The sequence below is a fragment of the Giraffa tippelskirchi genome, chromosome 9 (genome assembly GCF_054371585.1).
Source record: "Giraffa tippelskirchi isolate mGirTip1 chromosome 9, T2T-mGirTip1v1.2.pri, whole genome shotgun sequence".
Taxonomy (NCBI): domain Eukaryota; kingdom Metazoa; phylum Chordata; class Mammalia; order Artiodactyla; family Giraffidae; genus Giraffa; species Giraffa tippelskirchi.
The window spans coordinates 164454580-164475513 of record NC_137283.1 but is presented as its reverse complement, the minus strand read 5'-3'; the positions used below and the strand labels follow the sequence as shown (position 1 = coordinate 164475513).

At 51.7% G+C, this 20934-nt stretch overlaps 1 protein-coding gene and 2 long non-coding RNA genes across 6 annotated transcripts; 1 reads left to right on the top strand and 2 right to left on the bottom strand.

Annotated features, from left to right (window-relative positions):
* Window position 1: 1 nt before the first annotated feature.
* Window positions 2-7082, bottom strand: LOC145521154 (uncharacterized). The gene is made up of 2 exons (XR_014065178.1): window positions 6773-7082; window positions 2-1557 (listed from the first exon to the last, which is right to left on the bottom strand). It is a non-coding gene; the product is annotated as an uncharacterized LOC145521154 (long non-coding RNA).
* Window positions 7083-7215: 133 nt separating this feature from the next.
* On the top strand, window positions 7216-18736 carry TTLL2 (tubulin tyrosine ligase like 2). Of its 4 annotated transcripts, none has more exons than XM_081529278.1 (3): window positions 7216-7942; window positions 15960-17520; window positions 18504-18736. In XM_081529278.1, exons 2-3 carry the CDS (start codon window positions 15978-15980, stop codon window positions 18539-18541), a joined length of 1581 nt encoding a protein of 526 aa, XP_081385404.1. In that variant the 5' UTR covers window positions 7216-7942; window positions 15960-15977; the 3' UTR covers window positions 18542-18736. The 4 variants fall into 4 exon arrangements, with proteins under 4 accessions (XP_081385404.1, XP_081385401.1, XP_081385402.1 ...); XM_081529276.1 differs by lacking the exon at window positions 7216-7942 and adding an exon at window positions 8967-9231; XM_081529275.1 differs by lacking the exon at window positions 18504-18736 and having other exon boundaries at window positions 15960-17682.
* Window positions 8018-9231, bottom strand: LOC145521153 (uncharacterized). Its single transcript, XR_014065177.1, has 2 exons — window positions 8771-9231; window positions 8018-8682 (listed from the first exon to the last, which is right to left on the bottom strand). It is a non-coding gene; the product is annotated as an uncharacterized LOC145521153 (long non-coding RNA).
* Window positions 18737-20934: the final 2198 nt, after the last annotated feature.

Here is a 20934-nt window from a genome sequence, read left to right as displayed (position 1 = left end):
CTTGACTCTTGTCCAAATACTTTACTCCACTCACGTGGATCACACACACATAAACGTCATCACATTAGCTTGTTGAAGGCCGTTGATGACAACAGACGCAAGTTACTTTGAGACTTGACTCATGGGGCTGGTAACACACGAACCTGGACGCGGGCCCGCCTGTCTCCTGCCCTCTGCCCGCCTCTCCGGCAGGTGCGTCCGTCCTGCTCCTTCCTCCTCATCTGTCGCCCAGTGACGCAGGCACGGCCTTTCTCTGAGCCGAGCTGTCTTTCTGAGACACCCCCACCCCGGAACCTCTCGGACAGGGCTCCCCGTGTCTCCTCTTTCCTCCTTTCACTCAGCTCGCCTCCTCCTCCCGCCCTTGGTCCCTGCTCTTCTCCAGGCTTCTTTCCACACGTCCCTCCTCCAGCCCTGAAGCAACCTGTCTGCCAGACCCCGTCACCCTCCCAAGGCCGAGTTTCCGAGGTGTGTCCTGCAGCCCGGCCCAGGGCCTTCCACCTTCCAGGGGGCAGCCCAGCCCCTCTCAAGGGCACTGTGACCTCTAGAGCTTTGCTCACGTGCCTCCTCGACCTTGAATGCCCTCCTGCCCTCAACACAGACCCCTCGGGCATGTCTGGGCTGTGCTCGTGGCCACAGGATGCGCACTTCCTGACGTTGGCTTTTGTGTGAGCCCCCTGCTCAGTACTGTGGCTGGCAGTGTTTGGTCCTCCTGAGCCTGGGTGCTGGAGCTGGGGACACTCTGCCTGCAGAGACCCAGCGGACTGGCAGAAATGCGTGAATGTGGGCAGAGGGGCCCGGCCGGGAACATCAGGCCCACAGCTGCCCCTTCTCCCAACCCCAGGCTGAGGAGCCACAGGAGGGCCCTGGGTCTCCGTGAGGCCCGGAGTCAGAGGCCAAGGCCCCACAGGCTCTGAAGGAAGGCTGAGCTCCTTGCTCTGTTTGCAGCTGTTGCTGCTCAATGGAAAATGTGCAGGAGACCCAGCCCCTTGGGCGATGGGAGGGCTTCGGGTCCAGGGGATGAGGGCCTGGGCCGGGCACCCGTCTGGAGAGCGGCTGCTGGGGCCGCCAAAGGCTCCCACTGGACGGCACGCTCCCGCCTGCCAGCCGGCAGCTCCCGGAAGGTGGCCTGTGGCACTCAGGCCTTTTCTTTCCTGTCCATCCTCTGAACTTGGCCTGTGCCCTTTAACCTGGGTGTGTGTTCAGGTACCTTGATGGGGGCACAGAGACAGAACTGTCAGGGCTCTCGCTTCCACCTGTGCCCCAGGCTGGGCCAGGGGGTGAGCGGGGGGTCCCTGGGTCACATCAGTGTTGCTCTGGGAAGGCTGAATTGTAGCAGAAGGTAAGGGACTTAATCTTGAGCGAAGTGCTCCATTTGCAAAATGGGAATGTTCCTCCTCCATAAGGGATCATCGAGACATTATTCAAAGGGAAAAGCAGAGGAGAGAGGCTGCGAACAACACGTACCCGCGGTCACACGGGAAGCAGATGCACAAGGCCCCACTGTATAGCTCAGGGACACACACTCTGTATTTCATAGCAGCCGCTAAGGCAAAGAACCTGAAAAAGAAAAGCGTATCTCTGTACATAAAATGCTTAGAATTTTTTTTAAAAAAAAACACTGTGTTATAAAACCCTATAAAGCACTGTATGGATTTCCCAAGCGGCTCAGTGGTAAAGAACCCGCCTGCCAATGCAGGAGACGCAGGAGACACTGGTTCAGTCCCTCGGTCGGGAAGGTCCCCTGGAGAAGGGAACGGCACCCGCTCCAGTATTCTTGCCTGGAGAGTCCCACGGACAGAGGAGCCTGGTGGGCTGCGGTCCGTGGGGTCACAAAGAGTGGACACAGTTTGAGCGACTGAGCACACACACTAAGTACTGTACACAGTGAAATGAGAATAAACCCTCAGACTAAGGTTAAATGCAATGGTTTTGTCCATCTCCAAACCCCAGCGAGGCTATTATGAACCTCGATTAGACTGGATCCAACAATTGTAAGTCTCTTGTCCACCTCCCAGGGCTCAGGAACAAAGGCACAATCTTACTGCTTGCTCAGAGTTACTAAATAGGGAAACGTTTTCAAAAATAAAACGTATGAATGCATGATACAATGTACTGTTAAACATTTCCTAAAAATTAAATGTGTCTCTAAAATAAAATGTTAAGTGTAGAAATGAAGTTAAAAGCACATAATAATAAAGAGAAAGTAAAGTGTGTGGCAATAATCTAGGCTCACGGGTGCAGGAGTCACCATCATTGTCTAAAACAAGTCCTGAGCTTACTGGCAGCCCAGGTAAGAAGAAAGATCACAGACAACCTAACGGTCACTGTTTGATAGAAGGGGGCTTGCCGGTGCTTTAAAAGACAATAACTCTCTAGGTCCTGAGATGTGAATGAGTACCCGCGTGGGTCAAGGTGAGGAACCCAGACGAACCTGCCCTGGACAGACGGCCAGGCGTTTTCTGCGGGTTGGTCGTGGCAACAGTGGCCACTCAGGGATCCTGCCGGACGGGGGTTCTGTGGACGGGCCGGGGCCCCAGGAAGCCAGCAGGGGGGCCTTCCGTGAGAAAGGCCCATCACTTCACACCAAACCCTCCAGGAGCCTGGAAACTTCTACTCGAGTCGAAGTGCTGGGCCTTGAGTGACCCTCACCCTCACCCTGACTCCCACCAGGGTTATGTGGTCAGTGAGTGAAACGTGCTCCCTAGTTTACTAGTCAGAGAGGATGACAAAATAAATCACATGCAATGAGAGGGTTAAAAAGGACGCAGGGGTTGGCAGTCTTTTCTAGTTTCACGTCCAAACCAGAAACGGAAATTTTTTTTTCCTCCTGAGACCCCTTCCAGGCCCAGGTCACGCTTCTCACATCTCTGAGCTCCCCCTCAGCCTCCTCCAAACAGGCTCTCAGAAAGCCTCTCCCTGGCCGCACCGCCCGTTCCCGGCCTCCCGCTCCCCATACTCAGTGCTCATCTCCTGTCTCCCTGCTCCTTTAATCGCCTCCCTTCCAGCTCCTGGGGCCCAGGCTTCCTGCTTTTCTCTTCCAAATACCGGACTAAAAGTCTGACACATTTATCTAACTGCAAAGTCTGTCTGCATGGCTTCCTCTCAGCTCACGGGCAGGTCTCTGTCCGTCCGTCTGCAGGGAGGCGAGGTTTGCAGACGGAACAGGCAGGACACGCTCACGGGTGGTGCTGCGTCCACCGCCTCCAGACGCCTGGCCAAGCGTCGGGGTGACCCAGCTGTTGGGGGAGAGCCTTGTGGGCCGCAGGGCAGCCCCTAGTCCCGGGGGCACAGTGGGCCCTCCTCAGGGCCGTCACCACTGCCGCACTGAGTCCGTGAGCGGTTACAAGGCTTCCTCATCCCATCCTCATGGCTGGGGGGTGGGGGGCACTGGGTTTATCTCTCCTGACCTCTGACCCCGGGGCTCAGCCTGGGGTGGAGCCTGGGCATCAGCATTTTGGAAAGCTCCCCAGTGTTGGAATGTGTAGCTGGCGGGAGTTGAGTGCTGGTTTTAAAGTCGCGTTATGTCTCTGCTCTTGCAGCAGCTCGCTCACTTAGCTGGCTAACAGCATAGAAAGTACATTTTTGAAAAGGATTTCTGGGAGTAAGTATCATTTATTGTTGTTGTCATTGCAGCTCATGACAAGCGACATCATGGAATCGCACTGCCCCCTGGATGCCAGGAAACAACATGAAAATAGTAGCAGCTACACTGACATTTAGCCAAACAGCCGAGTGAAGTGCCAGCCACTGTCTGCACCGCTTGGCCCAGAGCTCCCAGGGCTAAACGCCTTGGCCTTCAGTGTGTCCTCGCATTTCCTGGTCGCGGCTCAGCCAAGCCCTCCGCAGGCCCACTGACCCTTTCCCTGTCCCATACCCGCCCAGCCCCGCGCAGCCTCCAGCACCCCCTCCAGGGGCCTGGCCTCCCCTGCAGGCCTCTGCCCTCCAACGCCGGCAGACAGTGCCTGTGACCGCCCAGGACTCTGGGCCAGCTCTCGGCTGTCACTCACCCGCCCCTGGACAGGCCTCTGTCTCCAGCGTCACCTCCCATGGGGAGCACCCGCCGGCTGCCCCGGCCTAACCTGTGCCCGGCCGCCGCCTCCCGTCTGCACCGGCCCCGTTGGCCTCACTTCTGGGACGTCTTCCAGCACCGCGTTCTCTGTGGCCTCTGGTGGCTCCTGGCCGATGACCATCCTTCAAAGAGTCAGACTCACACGCTGCTTCCTCTACTCACGGCCGGCCAGTGCTGGCCATGTTTTTTGAGCACCTTAGCCGGGCGTGCTGGACCCTTGGTGAGTCAGTCCTGACTCATCCTTGCCCTCAGCCCTTCTCTCCTCAGAATACAATATAGGGTTCCCTTATAAACTTATAGGTTTATAGGTTTATAAACATAAATTTATGAACATATTGCATATAAGTATCATAATCTCCTCGTCTCAGGGGTGATTGCCAGCTTTATCAAAATTCCTTTCTTCCTCCTGTGATCAAAATTCACCTCAGATGCCTTTTCTCAGGGGCAGCCTTTTAAAACTGCCTTGTTCCCCAAGACAGAGACCCTTCCCCAGAGGGTTCGGCGCTTCTTCCCACGCAGGCAGTTGAAATGCCTCCCGTTTCACCAGTCTGTCTGTCCCCTCTCCGGCAGGGACGGTGGGGACAGGGGTGGGGACAGATCCCGCAGCGGGAGGAGCCTGGGTCTGGGGCAGCGGTTGGCAGTTCGCCTGTTCCCCTTCACCCCCGCGGGGACTCAGCGCCCCGCGTCCCGGGAGGCGGGCAGGAGAGAGGCGCCTGTCTGTCCGCCCGCATCACCCGGGCCGCGGAGGCCTGTCCGTCGGGCCGCGGAGGCCTGTCCGTCCGACCGCATCACCCGGGCCGCGGAGGCCTGTCCGTCGGGCCGCGGAGGCCTGTCCGTCCGACCGCATCACCCGGGCCGCGGAGGCCTGTCTGTCCGTCCGACCGCATTACCTGGACCGCGGAGGCCTGTCCGTCCGACCACATCACCTGGACCGCGGAGGCCGAGCGGCTGCGCGGCGCCCCCTGGCGGGCGGGGCGGGCGCCGACCCGCACCTGAGCTCCCCGAGGAGGGATGCTCCCGCCGCGGGTGACGCCCCGGCCCACCTCCCTCCGGCTCCACGATCCGCTTGCTTTTTCTGTTAGAACATCCGTCCGACTCTTGTGCGGTGCTCCTTCACCTCTGCTCCCTCATTTCCTTACCAGAAAAAAAAAAACAAAAAACAAGAGGGCTTCCCGTGTGGCTCAGACGGTAAAGAATCTGCCTGCAGTGCAGCAGGCCCAGGTTCTATCTGGCTCTCGAGTGAGTGGCTGGAGGAAAGCAAAGATCTGAGGTCTCAACACTGGCATTTTCCAAGCTTTTAATGTCAGGCTGAGGACGAGGAGCTGGGGGACGTGACCGGTGAGGCTGGCTGAGCGGGGCTGCATGGTCCAGACGGAGCCCCGGCATCAGTGGGATGAGGGCGGGGCGGTCGCTGACTTGGCGGTGATGAGGCCACTGGTGTTCGTGATCGCAGAGACTGGGGGGACTTTGGAGATGAAGATGTGAGCCCAGTGGCTCAAAGAGAAGACAAGTGTAGACGGTGGGGTCTCCAGCCCTGCCCAGAAGTTTTCTCCAGAGAAGAGGCCACGGCTCTAGCATGGCCTTGGGCACAAGGGTCATTATGTCACCAAAATTGGGGTCCAGCTGCTCGCGGGTCAAAAGTCAGAAAACAGGCAAGGTTGGTGGAAAGGAAAGGTTGCTTTATTCTGGATGCTGGAACCCAGGGGTCGTATGAGTCCTGTCCAAAGGCAGCTCCCACTCCCCCCCGCCCATGACAGTCAGTGGGCAAGAGCTTCTAAGGGGGAGTTTCAGGGGTGTATAGACGGAAGGAGGGGGCTACATGCACAACAGCACAGTCAGCCCTGGCCGTCATTGGTGGCCTGCCCGGCATCATCTTGACTGTTTTAAGAACAATTAATCTTCAGTTCAGGGCTTCCCTAACAGCTCAGTGGTAAAGAATCTCCCTGCCAAGCATGAGACTTGGGTTTGATCCCTGAGTTGGGAAGATCCCCTGGAGAAGGAAATAACAGCCCACTCCAGTATTCCTGCCTGGGAAATCCCATGGACAGAGGAGACTGGTAGACAGAGTCGGACACAAGTTAGCGACTAAACAACGACTGAACTACTATTATTTAGTCTTGTTAAACTGCTTTTCCTTGCTTCTGCATTTTCTCACTTCTCTGATTAATCATGTTCCTGGCTAAAGTTTTTACACAGACAAAAGGCAGTGGAGGGCTTGGGGGTGGGGAGGACCATAAGGTTGAAATATTCGGGGGTTGGAAAGGACAGGACTTTAGATGATTCTAGATCAAATTCCTCCTGTGAAATTGATGGAAAAGCAAGACTAGACAGCAAGGTTAGTGACTTGTCCTGGATCACACGGCTGGTTAATTGAAGAAACGGTACTAGAACCCGGTATCATAACTTATGGTTGAGGATGTTTTTCTACTAAAAGGCAAGAGAGTGATAAATAATTCCCAATGCTCTTCAACTGTGGTGGATGCTAAGTTTTTAGAACTTTTTATTGAACTGCAACATAAAGACAGAAAAGGTACAATTATATGTGTACAGTTTGGTGAATTTTCACAAACTGAACACACCGATGTAACCAGCACCCAGACCAAGAAACAGACCACCACCAGCATGGACCCCCAGGGGACATTTGCCATCACTTCCCCGAAGGGCAACAGCTCCCCAAACCATAGGTGGATTTTATGTGCTTACTTGCATGTGTTTCTCTGAAGTTTTTCTTACAAAAGTATCTTGTTCATGTAAGTTCTTCAACAGTACTTAAGTGATGATGGTAATTAATAACAGTCCATTCTCAATAAATATTTACCATCCTTCCAATGAACCAGGCGCTGTGTAAGTTTCGATTTTCCATGCATATTAACCGGCAAAGTGTCAGTGGTGTGGTTACTGGTTGGGACATTCTTTGGGGTCCAGGAAAAAAGACTTCCACATTCCCATAATCATGCTGCTTTCCCTGACTGCTTCCCTCAGGCTTGGTAGATGGGGTTGCTTTTCTATTGACAAAGGCCTTGGGGATGGAACTGGGGTGTAACAAAATAGTGAAAATTCTATTATGGATTGAGAGTTTCCTTGGACTCCATGAAAATTCTAGATTTTAAACATCATAATGAATCCAGCTTCCTCCTGATCCTCTCAGAGACTCAGAGGTCCAGCCACGAAGAACAGACCTGTGAGCTTGAGGGTGAGGTTAGCAGACGCTGTAAACAGTGGATGCCTGTGAGGTCCATGTAACTGATGAGAGAAAGCCTCAAAGGGTTTGGTGTGGAGCCAGGCAGAAGGCAGTCCTGGATCGGCCCTGCCCTGGAGCCTGGACGTCCCTTTGAGTCGGTTTTGCATGTGGTCAGAGACCAGGAGGCACTGAGCCCTCCTGAAGCCTTTCCATGTCTGAGGAGGCCCAGGGTGCCCTGGAGAACTCAAGCCATGGAGAGAACTGAGACCAGTGAGAAATGATCAAAAGGAGGCTGAACGTGGAAAAGACACAGTTTGGAGAAACGCGTTTTCTCATTTTGGAAAAGGACAATTATTGTCATCAGAAAAGTGCCCCCTGCATTCTCCTTGCTGTTCAGGGGCCCTTAGCAACCGCCTCTCATCTGAACCATCACCTCCTTTCCCAGCCCTGACCCCCAGCAGGGCACCCAGCTAGAAACTCTGGAAGCTCAAGCGACCGTCTCAAACTGAACGGAACATCTACAGCTGTTGATCAGACTCAGACAATTCAGGTCCAGACGCCGTCACTCCAGCCTGGAGGCCTCCCCCGGCGTGCGCATCCCTGACATCCTCCCAGACCTGCCCTTCGTCCGCTGTGCCTCAAGACACCCGGGGGAGGACTTAAGTACTCTTGGTTTTTAGCAAATTTACCAGGTGGGTAGCTGGAGGACAGCGATGAATAATTAACAAGTGAACACAACAAACCGAAAAAGAAAGATGCCTTCTAGGCTCCGTACAATGAATGATTTTATTCCTGATTTGCCAACTAGAAAATCTGCAGTGATTCCCTTTTGCTTGACACCACTCAGCCGGCATCTTTGGCTGCTGGGTTGTGCAGCTTTTATATAGTTATGCAAAGCAGTTTATTGGCCCTGAGTGGTTATAACCGTGCCTGTAATGAGGTAGGTGATGGGGAAACAGTACATATTTATCAGTGAGGTAATAGCACGCTGGACCCTGAAGGGGCTGCGTACAAAGCTTCTCTGTGAGGCCCCAGCTCTGAGACGTCTCTCTTGGGTTGAGGCCTAGAGCCCACAGGCCCGGCCCACAGGCCCCAGAAGACGGGGCGAGACCCTGGGGCAGCATGCAGCCTTCCTGGAGGTTGCGTCCACCTGGCGTCTGCTGTGGCTTCAGTGGATGAAAAAGGTTCACTTTGGAAAGGCAGATGTTTTATGTAGAAATAATATTTGTTGTGGTCCCACTAGAGTAAAGCCCAGGAGATCCCCAGGGGCCCACCAGAGGAGCCCACCGCCTCTTCTCTGAGTCCTCAGGAGTATCATTGACGGGACCACTTGGCCTCGGCCTGCATGGTCTCCTGGAGGGAAGGAAGGCCTCCGGAGCGCGGGTGAAGGAAGTCTGGGGCCCACACGCTGACCAGGCCCTGAGCCCTTGGCCTGCGTGGTCTGGAGGGAGGGAAGCCCTCCAGAGCATGGGTGAAGGAAGCCTGGAGCCCACATGCTGACCAGGCCCTGAGCCCTTGGCCTGTGTGGTCTGGAGGGAGGGAAGCCTGGGGCCCACGCCCTGACCAGGCCCTGAGCCCTCGGCCTGCGTGGTCTGGAGGGAGGGAAGCCTGGGGCCCACACCCTGACCGGGCCCCCAGGGTTTATGAGGAGAGCAGGCCGCATCACAGGGTGACCCGCACACCTGCATCTGGTCCTGCCCCTCTCCGCTGGGGTCTGTGCCTGCCGAGGGAAAACCCCAAACCCACCCCTGGATCAGGGCCTGAGGACACAGAGTTTCATTCCTGCTCGGTTCCCTGAGTTTCATTCCTGCTCGGTTCCCTGCGTTTACACCCAGCCGGCTCAGGGACCATGGCACTCACGCCTGGAGGACGTCACACCCCCGCCTGGACATCGCACCCATGCCTGGAGGGTGGCCCCTGAGCGTGCCGGCACCCAGGACTCACCCTCCGCGAGGCGCTGGGTCCAGGGCCACTAGGATCGGTGAGCGGATGTCCTTTCCTGCCGGCATAGCAGGCGGATTCTTTACTGTCTGAGCCACCAGGGAAGCCTGAAACGGTGGTAGAATTTTCATTTCCAGTCTGTCCCCTTCCACCAGCGTTTATGAACCGTGCTAGGGAGGCTGGGCCCAAGATGTGTTTGGAAGCAGCCTTTGCCTTCAGGAAACTGAAGGATTTAATGATAAAATAGACTTCCTTACAATTAACACCAAAAATGGCACATGGGTTCTGTTTGAGAATAATGAAAAATTGTTCTGGGTTTAAACAATGTCAACTTTTCCTGAAAAGAACATGTATGTATGTAGTACATAGGAACTCTTTTTAAAAAGTTATTATTGAAGTATAGTTGATTTACAATATTAGTTTCAAGTGTAACAAGAAACTCTTGAGTTGGCTGACTTAAAAAATAAGACAAATCAGGGACTTCCCTGGTGGTGCAGTGGTTAAGACTTTACCTTCCAACACAGAGGTTGGGGTTCGATCCCTGGTTGGGGAGTTAAAATCCTACGTGCCTTGTGGCCAGGAAACCAGAACATAAAAGAAAAGCAACATTGTAACAAATTCAATAGACTTAAAAAAGTAGGGCGAGTCATATACAGGTGATTTTTTTAATGTGAGAAGCACTCGGTGTTTCTATAAACTATAAACCACAACCGAAATATAGACTATGCATCAGGAAAGGGGGATAAACAGGTTGGTGACGTCCCTGAGACAAACGGTTGAGGTTGATTTGTCCCCATAAACTGGCTTCACCACCTAGAAAAATTATGCTGGAACCTCCAACTACTGCTTGTTCCCACTCAATAAAAATGGAATTTTTTTTTAAAGTTTAAACAACTAACTTCTCAATTTGAAAATCACTGTGCTAAGCAGTGTGAAATATCATCTGTGGGTTATAAATTCTACATTCAGAACAAGATGGCATTTTAAAATATACTTACAGTGTGACTGAAGGTAATGCTATTAGTAATAAGAAAGAAAAGGAAATCACATTTTCACAAGAGACGCATGCAAATAAAGGCTTTGTAAAGGAAATCTCCAATAATTCCCGAAAAAGGCGGGGAAAATATTTTTGGATTTAACTTTTCAAATTGAAATATCAAGGCCTTTCTGTAGAAACATACAGTTTTATGACTTGTGTCTCGTGCACATACACGCTATAAACAGGCTCGTCGGTCATATCCACTGACCAATGTTTCTTATGGAACCGGACTCTCCACTTGGGTGGAATCTGTGCGCTGCGTCTGAATCAGGGTCACCCGAGAAGGTCCCTCTCCCCGCTCCCACACATTCCCTCTCTCAGTTCATTGGCGAATGAAGGGCATGGTGTTAATTAGATGGTTTAATACTTTAGTGGGATCCCGTTCCCGTGGAATCTGCCCCGGGGCAGTTTGTCCTTTAAGCAGTGAAAGTGCCAAAAAATAAAATGTGAATTAAAAAAAAAAAGAACTCCCAGTTCTTCTCTGAGGGTCTACTTTGGAAGGAAGCATGAGAACTGGCAGTCTGATGGGGCCTGGGAGCCAGCCCCTGCTAGGAACGCTTGTGCAGCGACCGGTCTTTCGGGAGAAGCAATGGGCCCACGGGGCATCCCAGGAGCCGGGATTCCGGCGATGACAGAAGTGCTGTCTGACTGACTCTCTTCCCCAGAAGCCGAGTGCTCAGGGATATCATCAAGGTCTGGGAAAGAGAAGCTTCCTTTATGGCCAGGATTGCGTGTGACCAGGGCTGAAAGTGAAAGTCGCTCAGTCGTGTCCGACTCTTTGCGACCCAAGGGACTATACAGTCCACAGAATTCTCCAGGCCAGAATACTGGAGTGTGTAGCCGTTCCCTTCTCCAGGGAATCTTTCCAACCCAAGGATTGAACACAGGTCTCCCACATTGCAGGCAGATTCCTTACCAGCTGGGCCACCAGGGAAGCCCAAGAATACTGGAGTGGGTAGCCTATCCCTTCTCCAGGGGATCTTCCCGACCCAGGACTCGGACCAGGGTCTCCTGCATTGCAGGTGGATTCTTTATCAACTGAGCTATGACGTCATGAGACTGTGATTACGCTCATGACCTCCTCTGTGTCTGGAAGAGCCTTGCTCCTGGGCCAGCTCACGCTCTCATGAAGTCAGTGTGTTACCACCCGCGGAAGACATGGAACTCGGCCTGTCTGAAGTGTCAGTCTCGGGTAGCCCGTTCCAAGGCTCCCTAGGCTTCGATGCGCTCTAGTTCACACTGCTGAGTTCACGGCTGGTTCTGCAGCCCTGTGTGCTGGATCTTCCGTCCAGATGAGGGCTTTCATCTCAGGAACTGGGCACTGGGTTCGTTCACGGCAGTGGTGTCGGGCACACACAGAGAGGATGCTGGCCTTGGCTGCTGCAGGGTCTGCAGAGCTCACAGCTCCCCAGAGCTGAGGGGGCTCCTGCCCGCCGCTTCCTCCAGGGACAGAGACCCACCACGGCCTCCATCCTCGGGGCGGGGACCCCTCTCCTTGGGGATGCTGGCTTGGGAGCATTCCAGGATGTACCAGTTTCCAAGGAACTCTCTATGACCCACGTCCCTCCTCCCATGGAAGGGCTTCAGAGTTTGTTTCCAACCTGTTTTTCTTTTATAAATTAGAGTCTAGTTGATTTACAGTGTTGTGTTAGTTTCAGGTGTACAGCGAAGTGATTCAGTTATACACACACACGCACACATATATATATCCATTCATTTTTAGATTCTTTTCCCATGTAGGTCATTGCAGAATATTGAGTAGAGTTCCCTGAGCTGAACAGTAAGTTCTTATCAGTTGTCTATTTTATATATAATAGTGTGTGTATGTCAATCTCAGCCTCCAGCTTACCCCTCCACCCGTAACCATAAGTCTGTTTTCTACATCTGTGACTATTTCTGTTTTGTAAATAAGTTCCTTTGCACTATCTTATTTAGATTCCACATATGAATGACATTATATGGCATTTGTCTCTCTTTTTCTGGCTTATTTCACTGAGTATGACAGTCTCTAGGTCTATCTATGTTACTGCAAACAACATTATTTGGTTCCTTTGTGTGGATGAGTAATGCTCCACTGTATATACATACCACGTCTTTGTCTTTTGATGGACGTCTAGGTTGCTTCCATGCCTTGGCTATTATAAAGAGTGCTGCAATGAATATTGGGGGTGCATGTACCTTTTCAAATTATGGTTTTCTCTGGAGCTCTGCCCAGGGGTGGGATTGTGAGATCGCATGGTCGCTCTATATTTGGTTTTTAAGGAACCTTAATACTGTTCTCCGCATGGTCACACCAATTTCCATTCCCACCAACAGTGTCCTTCCCTCCATACACACCCTCTCCAGCATTTATTGTTTGTAGATTCTTTGATGATGGTCCAACCCATTTTTAACCCCTACACACATACCCAACACGCATTTTTCTTAACTGAACTATTTGTTGTCGTCAGCACCTGAGTCAGAACAAGGCAGGATAAACACATTTCAAGTAGCTCCAGAAGGACTTTTATTCATGAGAAAAAGCTCAAATATGCATTTGGTTTCTCAGTGAGATTTTAAGAGGAAAGTGGGTCCAAGGGCAGTGTCTGCCAGGACGCAGCCTCCTCAGACGACGTTCCCCCCGACCACCCACCCCAGGATGAGCCATGGCCTTCTGGGCTCCGACGTGGGAGCAGACCCAGGCCGACGGAGCTGCCTGGGAGCAGCGTTTCCCGTTTCTGTCCTCCGGCTTCTCTGACCGCCACCTGCACAGGCCGGGGAAGGCCGACTCCGGCCTCCGAGCCCTGATTGCAGGTGAAGCGGGCTCTGGTCAGACCACACCTTCTCTTGAGCCTCTGAGAGGTCTACTCCCAAGCTGGGAGAAGGCGGAGGTGGCCAGAACCTGGACACCAGTCCAGCTGGTTGGTCTGACTCGGCATTTCTTACACCAGTTTTGTGAAATGCATGCATTAGCTTGTCACATACACCTGAAGAGGGTATCCTGTTCAATAATGGCAACTTTCCTGGAGATAGAAAAGAAGCATTTTTAACTTTGTTTAATCCAGCTTCCATCATTATTTGAGCCAGCCTCACCCACCCCTACCCCCACCCTCACCCCTGCCATACACACACACAAATGTACACACTGACAAATGTACTCACACTCACACACACACACACACGGCTTGAAATACATGTTAATACCATTGAACACAGTTTGAAAACATCACAATCAATCGCAAAGACTGAATTCTGTACCAGCCACGACAGATCTATAAATCCTATACGTTCCAGGTCAAAGCAGTAACAATGCTGAAGGCACGCACACTCATTTTGTTGATTCTGCTCTGTTCACAACTCTTTTGGACCCTCATTTGGAAGCCCCTTCCTAGCCTGTTGGCAGCCTTGATAGCAGAGGCGACCCCTACCCTACAGGTGGCTTCAGTTCAGAGACAAGGTCACTTGGCAACAAGCATCTCCTTTCCTCTTCGACAGCTTCTCTCAGCTGCAGATATGGAAAAGAAGGCGGGTAGCAAGTGGAGCCTCCCCGCCCAGGCCCTTTCATCCTTGCTTCCCTCCCTTCCTTTCTTCCATCCTTCTTTCTTTCCTTCTTTTGTTGATGAAAATTCAATTAACTATCAAGTTAGGAAGAAGAAAGAAGGGAATTTTATTGGAGCTGAATTGAGGATTATAACCCAGGAAGTAGAGGCTCAGAATGCTCGGAGAATGGTCCCATCTGTTAGAAGTCAAAGGCATAGCCATGTATATTTGAGACAAGAACCGTACATCAAGATAGCACACGGCTACTTTACATAAAGTGCACCAAGGATCCATAGTCTGAGTAAACACGTACAGAGCAAACAGTAAGTTTCCATGACCTTCTACAGAGCTGGGAAAGAACACTCTACTTTTATGAAGTTTCATTGCTAATATCAGAAGAAAGAAAAAACTTGACCTTTACGGTTGCCCAGGCCCTCCCATCTTTGAGGGACTCTGGTTAACATGTAATGAGATGCACATGGCCCAAACACACACACACACACACACACGGAATTTTATGTTTAATTTTTTTCTTGTCCTGCCTTAAAATAATTAATCTTATTTTATCACTTTCTTCCTTCTTTCCTTCTTCCCTTCCTTCCTTTCTTGTGCAGACTGGCTACCCTGAAAATACAGTGCATGTCACATCAACTCCTGTTCCATCAGTTGGAATCTCCCAAACACCACAAAATTTCCATCAAATAAATTATTTATGTCGCTTTATGTGATTAATTATGCATGAATGATACAAATATGGTCAGAGAAACAGTCAAAGTGGCCTGAACTTGAAATTTTTGATGGGAACAAAGGACTTTGGAATACTGACGTTTTCTCCAAGAGGCTGTGACTATTTTTACCTTTTTTCTAGGTCATACCAAAGCCTCAAGCTTCATCATCAGTTTTGGTTTTTCTCACAAATGATCCTGTTTTCTTGAAAGTTTAGAAAACTGTTGAATCTGTACTTTCTGTTTCTCTTGTAAAATGTGAGATGCAATCCTCAGACAACCATTGCTATCACAGAATGAGTTTTTAAAAACTCCAATGTTCTTTCTCAACTCTTTCTTGCAAATGAGCTAATATTTGAAAAAACCGGGGCCTCTGAAACACCACCAGGCCCTGGGACTATGAGGTGGGCCCTAGGAGACGGTCACAGGGGCCCAGCCCGAGTTCCTGAAACTTCTCAGGCCAACAAGACCCTGGCTAATCTCGTAACACCACTGTTCCCAGCATTTTACACATGCTCAGATTCATTTAACTGTAGAAACTTGGCCATTTTTGCTCTGAACAATGCTCACTTTGGAGCCAACAGAGTCCACTGTGGCTCTGTGGAAGTGTAGCTGTGTCCCTGTAAGCACGTTTAACTCGTCCTCATAGGAGGGGCGCTGGTGAGCTCCAAGGAGAAGAGCGTGAGAACTGGTGGGGCTGAGTCTGTAGGCAGCAGAGATGGGCGTGTTTGTGCAGAGGCAAGCGTCCGCGAAACAGGATAACGTCTGTGAGGGTAGAGACCACAGGCGACCTCAGGACCTGGACTCCTAGGTGAAGTCTCCACCAGGTCTTCATCTGTCCGCCCAACCTCTTTTCTAACAATATTTTTTATCTTTTTGTTGAAGTATAGTTGCTTTACTTCCTTCCCTGAAGTTGGGGCTTCCCTCATAGCTCAGTTGGTAAAGAATCCACCTGCAATGCAGGAGACCCCAGTTAGATTCCTGGGTTGGGAAGATCCCCTCGAGAAGGGATAGGCTGCCCACTCCAGGATTCTTGGGCTTCCCTGGTGGCTTAGATGGTAAAGAATCCGCCTTCAATGAGGGAGACCTGGGTTCAATCCCTGGGTTGGGACAATCCCCTGGAGAAGGGAAAGACTACCCACTCCAGTATTCTGGCCTGGAGAATTCCGTGAACTGTATAGTCCATGGGGTCACAAACAGTCAGACACGACTGAGTGACTTTCACTTCACTTCATAGTTGCTTTACAATGTTGAGTTAGTTTCTGCTGCACGACAAAGTGACTCAGTTTTATGTGTGTGTATGCGAGTCACTTCAGTTGTGTCCGACTCTTTGTGACTCCATGGACTATAGCCTGCCAGGCTCCTCTGTCCGTGGGATTCTCCAGGCTAGGATACTGGAGGGGGTTGCCATTTATGTATGTTTGTTAATCCCAAACTCCTTCTCCATCTCATTCCTCTAACACTTTTCTGATCATCCAATTCTAGAAAACAAAACCTTACCTGATGGCTGAAGATGAGCCTCCAGGGGCCAGTCTGAAGCCCCTGGTGTTCCGGGTGGATGAGACCACCCCCGAGGTGGTGCAGAGTGTCCTTCTGGAGCGTGGCTGGAGCAAGTTTGACCAGCAAGAGCAGAACATGGAGGACTGGAACCTCTACTGGAGGACCTCCTCTTTCCGGATGGCCGAGCACGTCAACGTCAAGCCCTGGCAGTGCCTGAACCACCACCCAGGCACCACCAGGCTCACCAGGAAGGACCTCCTGGCCAAACGCCTGAGACACATGGAGCGGCTGTATGGCAGCCCCCCGTACGAGTTCCTGCCCCCCACGTTCGTCATGCCCAGCGACTACAGCAAGTTTGTGGCCGAGTACTTCAAGGAGAAGCAGGCGCTGGACACCAAGCTCAGCTACTGGATTTGCAAGCCCGCAGAGCTCTCTCGAGGACGAGGAATCATCATTTTCAGTGACATTAAAAACCTGATCTTTGCCGACACACGTATCATGCAGAAATACATCTGCAACCCTCTGCTTGTCGGGAGATACAAGTGTGACCTCCGCGTCTACGTGTGCGTCACCAGCTTCAAGCCTTTGACCATCTACATCTACCAGGAAGGGCTGGTGCGCTTTGCCACAGAAAAGTTTGACCTCGGTGATCTGCAGAACAGCTATGCCCATTTGACCAACAGCAGCATCAACAGGTCCGGGGCCTCATATGAGAAGATCAAAGAGGTGGTGGGCAGCGGCTGCAAGTGGACCCTCAGCCGCTTCTTCTCGTACCTGCGGAGCTGGGACGTGGATGACCTGCTCCTCTGGCAGAAGATCAACCGCATGGTGATCCTCACCGTGCTGGCCATCGCACCCTCCATCCCCTTCGCAGCCAACTGCTTCGAGCTCTTTGGATTCGACATCCTCATCGATGACAACTTGAAGCCGTGGCTTTTGGAGGTCAACTACAGCCCAGCCCTGTCCCTCGACTGTTCGGCCGATGTGTCCGTGAAGAGGAGGCTTATCCACGACACCATCGAGCTGATTCAGTCACACAGTCTCAGAAACGAGAGGAAGGAGAGCTGCAGGGCTGCCAGCGGAAGCTCTGGTGTCTCCCTTGCTCCGAAAAACAGAGGCTGGGACAGCAACCTTCCTTACGAGTCCTTCCCACAACTCAGGAGCAGAAGAACGTTCAGTAAGGACGAAACTCCTGTGAAGAAAGCGGTCAGAACGTGCCCTGAAGACTGGCACACCTGCCAGCCCCGAGAAGCGCTGAGCAGGCAGAAGGAGGCACACCCGCCGCCGAGGGAGCCTCCCAAAGCCAAGCCGAAGGACAGGGCCAGGCACCCGGGCCTCAGGGCGCTCATCCCCTGCGCGTCGCTCATCCAGTCCCGCGGCCGGGAGAAGGGCCTCTCCCTGTGCGTCCAGCCGGACAGCAGTTGGGTGCCCAGGCCCCAGGCAGGCGACTTTGTTCTCATTTTTCCTTTCAATGAAGCTACTTTTGGAGCATCTAGGAATGGACTCAATGTCAGGAGGATAATTCAAGAGCTCCAGAAACTAACGTGTAAGCAATGTTCTCAAGTGGCAGAAAGGAAAATAATATGACTTCTTGAAAACCAAGAATTCCTGTGCCAGGGAAGGCAAGCGGTTCTGCCCCTGCCTCAGTTCCTTCCCTGGCACTAGAGCTGTTGATTTGCACATAAACATAAAAACTCACAGTAGAGCACGCTCGGGTATGGTTCCATCCATCACCCCACTGGTCTCTTTGCTAAGATCCCTCAGAAGAACCACACGACCCTTACCTGTACTTGGAAATGCCTTATTACAGTTATACTGTGCATTTTTAACATGAAAAAAGATCATATTTAAAAAAATTATTAGGCAAAAACAGTACAAGAAAGGCCAGGGGTTAACTTTTTCTTTTTTAATAGACCATATTTTGTTCACAATTAATCTTTTTTTCACAGTTAATCTTATTAATGACCAAGCGTTCATCTAGAGTGAGTTACTGAAAGTTTCCCCACAAACAGTCAAATGACTCTGTTCTTTACAGATCCTGAGCCCTAAATCAGGCATTGCACCAAACAGCTTCCCCCGGGGACATCCATCAGCCATATTTGAAAACTGTCCCCTCTCTGCTGGCTTTGTCATTGTTAGATTACCCTCCAGTCCTGCAAAGTCCAAAAGCTCCAGATTAGGCTTGTTACCATTCCTGCCAGATAGGAGAGACATAAAACTCCAGCATTTATTGTAAACAGCTTGCTGAGAAGCCAGACACAAAGATCTTGTGCTGTATGAGTCCATTTACATGAAATGCCCAGAGGTGGGAAATCCACAGAAATAGAAAGTAGGTTGGTGGTTTCCAGGAGCTGGTGGGGGTGGGGAATGACAGCTAAATGACAGGGTTTCCTTTTGGGACAAAGATTTCTGGAAATAGACTGGTGATGGTTCCACAACATGTGTAAATGTTTAGGACCAGATAAATGTGCTAAACGTCACTAATGGTAAATTTCATCTTGCGCTTGTTTTACCACAATAAAAAAACAGTTACAGCAGAAAAAAAAAAGACAAGATTAAATTATTGAGACTTGGGATGCATAGCACGTGATGCAAGTATAAAGAGCCAAATGCAAGGAAGTAAGGACTTGGGACTTTCCTGGCGGCCCAGCGGTTAAGACTCCACACTTCCAGTGCAGGGGACACAGATTCGATATCTGGTCAGGGAACTAAGATTCCACATGCCTCACAGCTGGGCTTGAATAAAAAGGAAGTGAGTAGCATCCATTGCAAGGTAATGATTCCTTCCTATCTTGGGTGCACATGGAGGGGCTTCCGAAACGACCAATAACATTTTATTACTTGACCTGGATGGTTCAGAGGGAAAAACAAAAGTAAGGGGAAAAGTTACAGCAGGTTTAGTCCCGACACTGCAATGCATCTCTTGTTCGTTGCCTGTTTTCAGGCATCTGTACCTTTATTGCTTCCCACCTTGTTCCAGGAAAGATTGGAAGGAGTCAAGAAGATAAGTTCATCAAGGTGGTTTTGAGCTTACCTGTCAGCCAGGCTTCCCAGGTGGTGCTAGTGGTAAAGAATCCCCCTGCCAATGCAGGAGATATGAGAGACACGGGTTCAATCCATGAGTCGGGAAGATCCCCTGGAGAAGGGAATGGCTACCCACTCCAGTACTCTTGCCTAGAGAATCCCATGGACAGAGGAGCCTGGCAGGCTACTGTCCATAGGGTCACAGTGTTGGACACGACTGAAGTGACTTGGCATTCCTCAGCCAGGCTCCTACATTACATCTGGCAAATAAAGACAGGAATCTTTTCTGCAAATGTCCAGGTCATCTGGTGAGACCAAAGCATGCAACATCCATCACTCAAATACCAGAGATGAGATCTAGGTCTCCCTCAGTGTTCGAAATGCTGGCTTCTTTATTACAAGCCAGATTTTAAGGACTCTTCAGACGTGAACACAAATCTTACACAGGTGAGCAGGGCATGTGTTATTAAGGAAAGATGCTCTTGTTTGTGCATTCGGAGTTTTGGGGGCTAGAATAGCCTTGGGCCATCCAAAAGTCCCAAACCTGGGCTGTACGTGTCTTAGAGTAAAGGGTAGGCCAATTAAATTGAAATAATAACAGACCAAGAATTTCGAAAGAGATAGGAAATGTTTTTGCTCATTTCCTAGAATTAGCATCAGGAGCACAGATGCAGTGCAGGGTGGGGGGTGGGGGGGTGGAGGAAAGAACACAGACAGCGTCTTGCTGAAGGGGAGCAGCAAAGCACCAAGTCGGAAACCGAGGAGTTCTCTAGAGCTACGTAGGCCTCCACTCCCTGAGGAGGGAGGAGGCGTGCATTTCCCTGTTTCTCCACGATGGACTTCTGCAGACCTTGAGCAGAGCATGTGCGTTGGGCAAGGGAGCCCCTGAAAGGTGAGAAGGAGGCAGCCCAGCCAAGGACCCAGGAAACCCGGGTGGGGGTATTGGGGGTTCTTTTTGGCCTCATCCCCCCAAAATGACATGCCAAAGGAGCGGGTAGCCCAGAGAGGGAAGTGGCTGCGGACAGAGGAGGCCCAGGCCTGCTCCCCAACCCAGGGACGGTGACCGATCAGCTGCAAAACCTGGCAGTTACAGAGCCTAGGAAATGGACTGGGATCCTTGATTCTGAGGGCCCTCCAGGGCCTGGAAGAGTCTTACAGCTGAAAGGGAAGGTTCTTCTTTCGTTTCAAAACTGGATTGACTTGGGCTTAGAGGGAACCAGCAGAGAGGGAACAGGAAATCAGGATCAGAATCTTCTAGAAGGAATGAGGAACAAAGGGGTTTGTTCCCGTGATATCGAGGTCACTCTGGGCCGCGTGGGATGCCCACCTGCCAGACTCCCCTGAACAGAGTGGACAGACGGGCAGTGCCTCTGTGGGCACGCTCCGCCGCCTCTAGACATCAGGTGGGGAGGCTGCAGGGGCCCAGGGGTCAGGGCCCCAGGCCCAGGGCACACACAGACGACCACTGCTGCCCTCGCGGCCACGTGGGGTCCTCTGTCAGCCCGTCTCCTCACGCCTCGCCTCTTCCTTGTTCCCAGCCACTGTCCACCTGCAGGCTGGCTGCTGACACAGCAGCCATGGAGGTGGGGAAGGATGCTGCGCTGGGCTTCTCAGCTCCCCACAGGGAGGACAGCAGTGGTGACTGAGGTGAAGATGCGGCAGGTCCCAAGGGAGGGGACTGTCCCTGGGTTGGGGGGCAGGTGCTCAGGGTGGGCTGCGGTGAGTGAGGAGGGAGGAGCCAGGAGGAGGAGCTGGTCCAGGGTCTCGGGAAGCCCAGAGCCTCGCTCTGAACACACAGCTTTTCCTTGAGGGACACGTGGAGCCTCCGAGAGCTCCACATGGAAGAGGGGACTTGGGGAAGCCTGCATTCCTGAGGCAGCCCCCTCCCTGGTTAACCATGGAGGGGACGGGTCTGCTGCTGACCCTTGTTCCCACT

Coding starts and splice junctions, on each gene's coding strand:
- TTLL2 (XM_081529275.1), top strand. CDS start 15,978: ATGGCTGAAGATGAGCCTCCAGGGGCCAGTCTGAAGCCCCTGGTGTTC.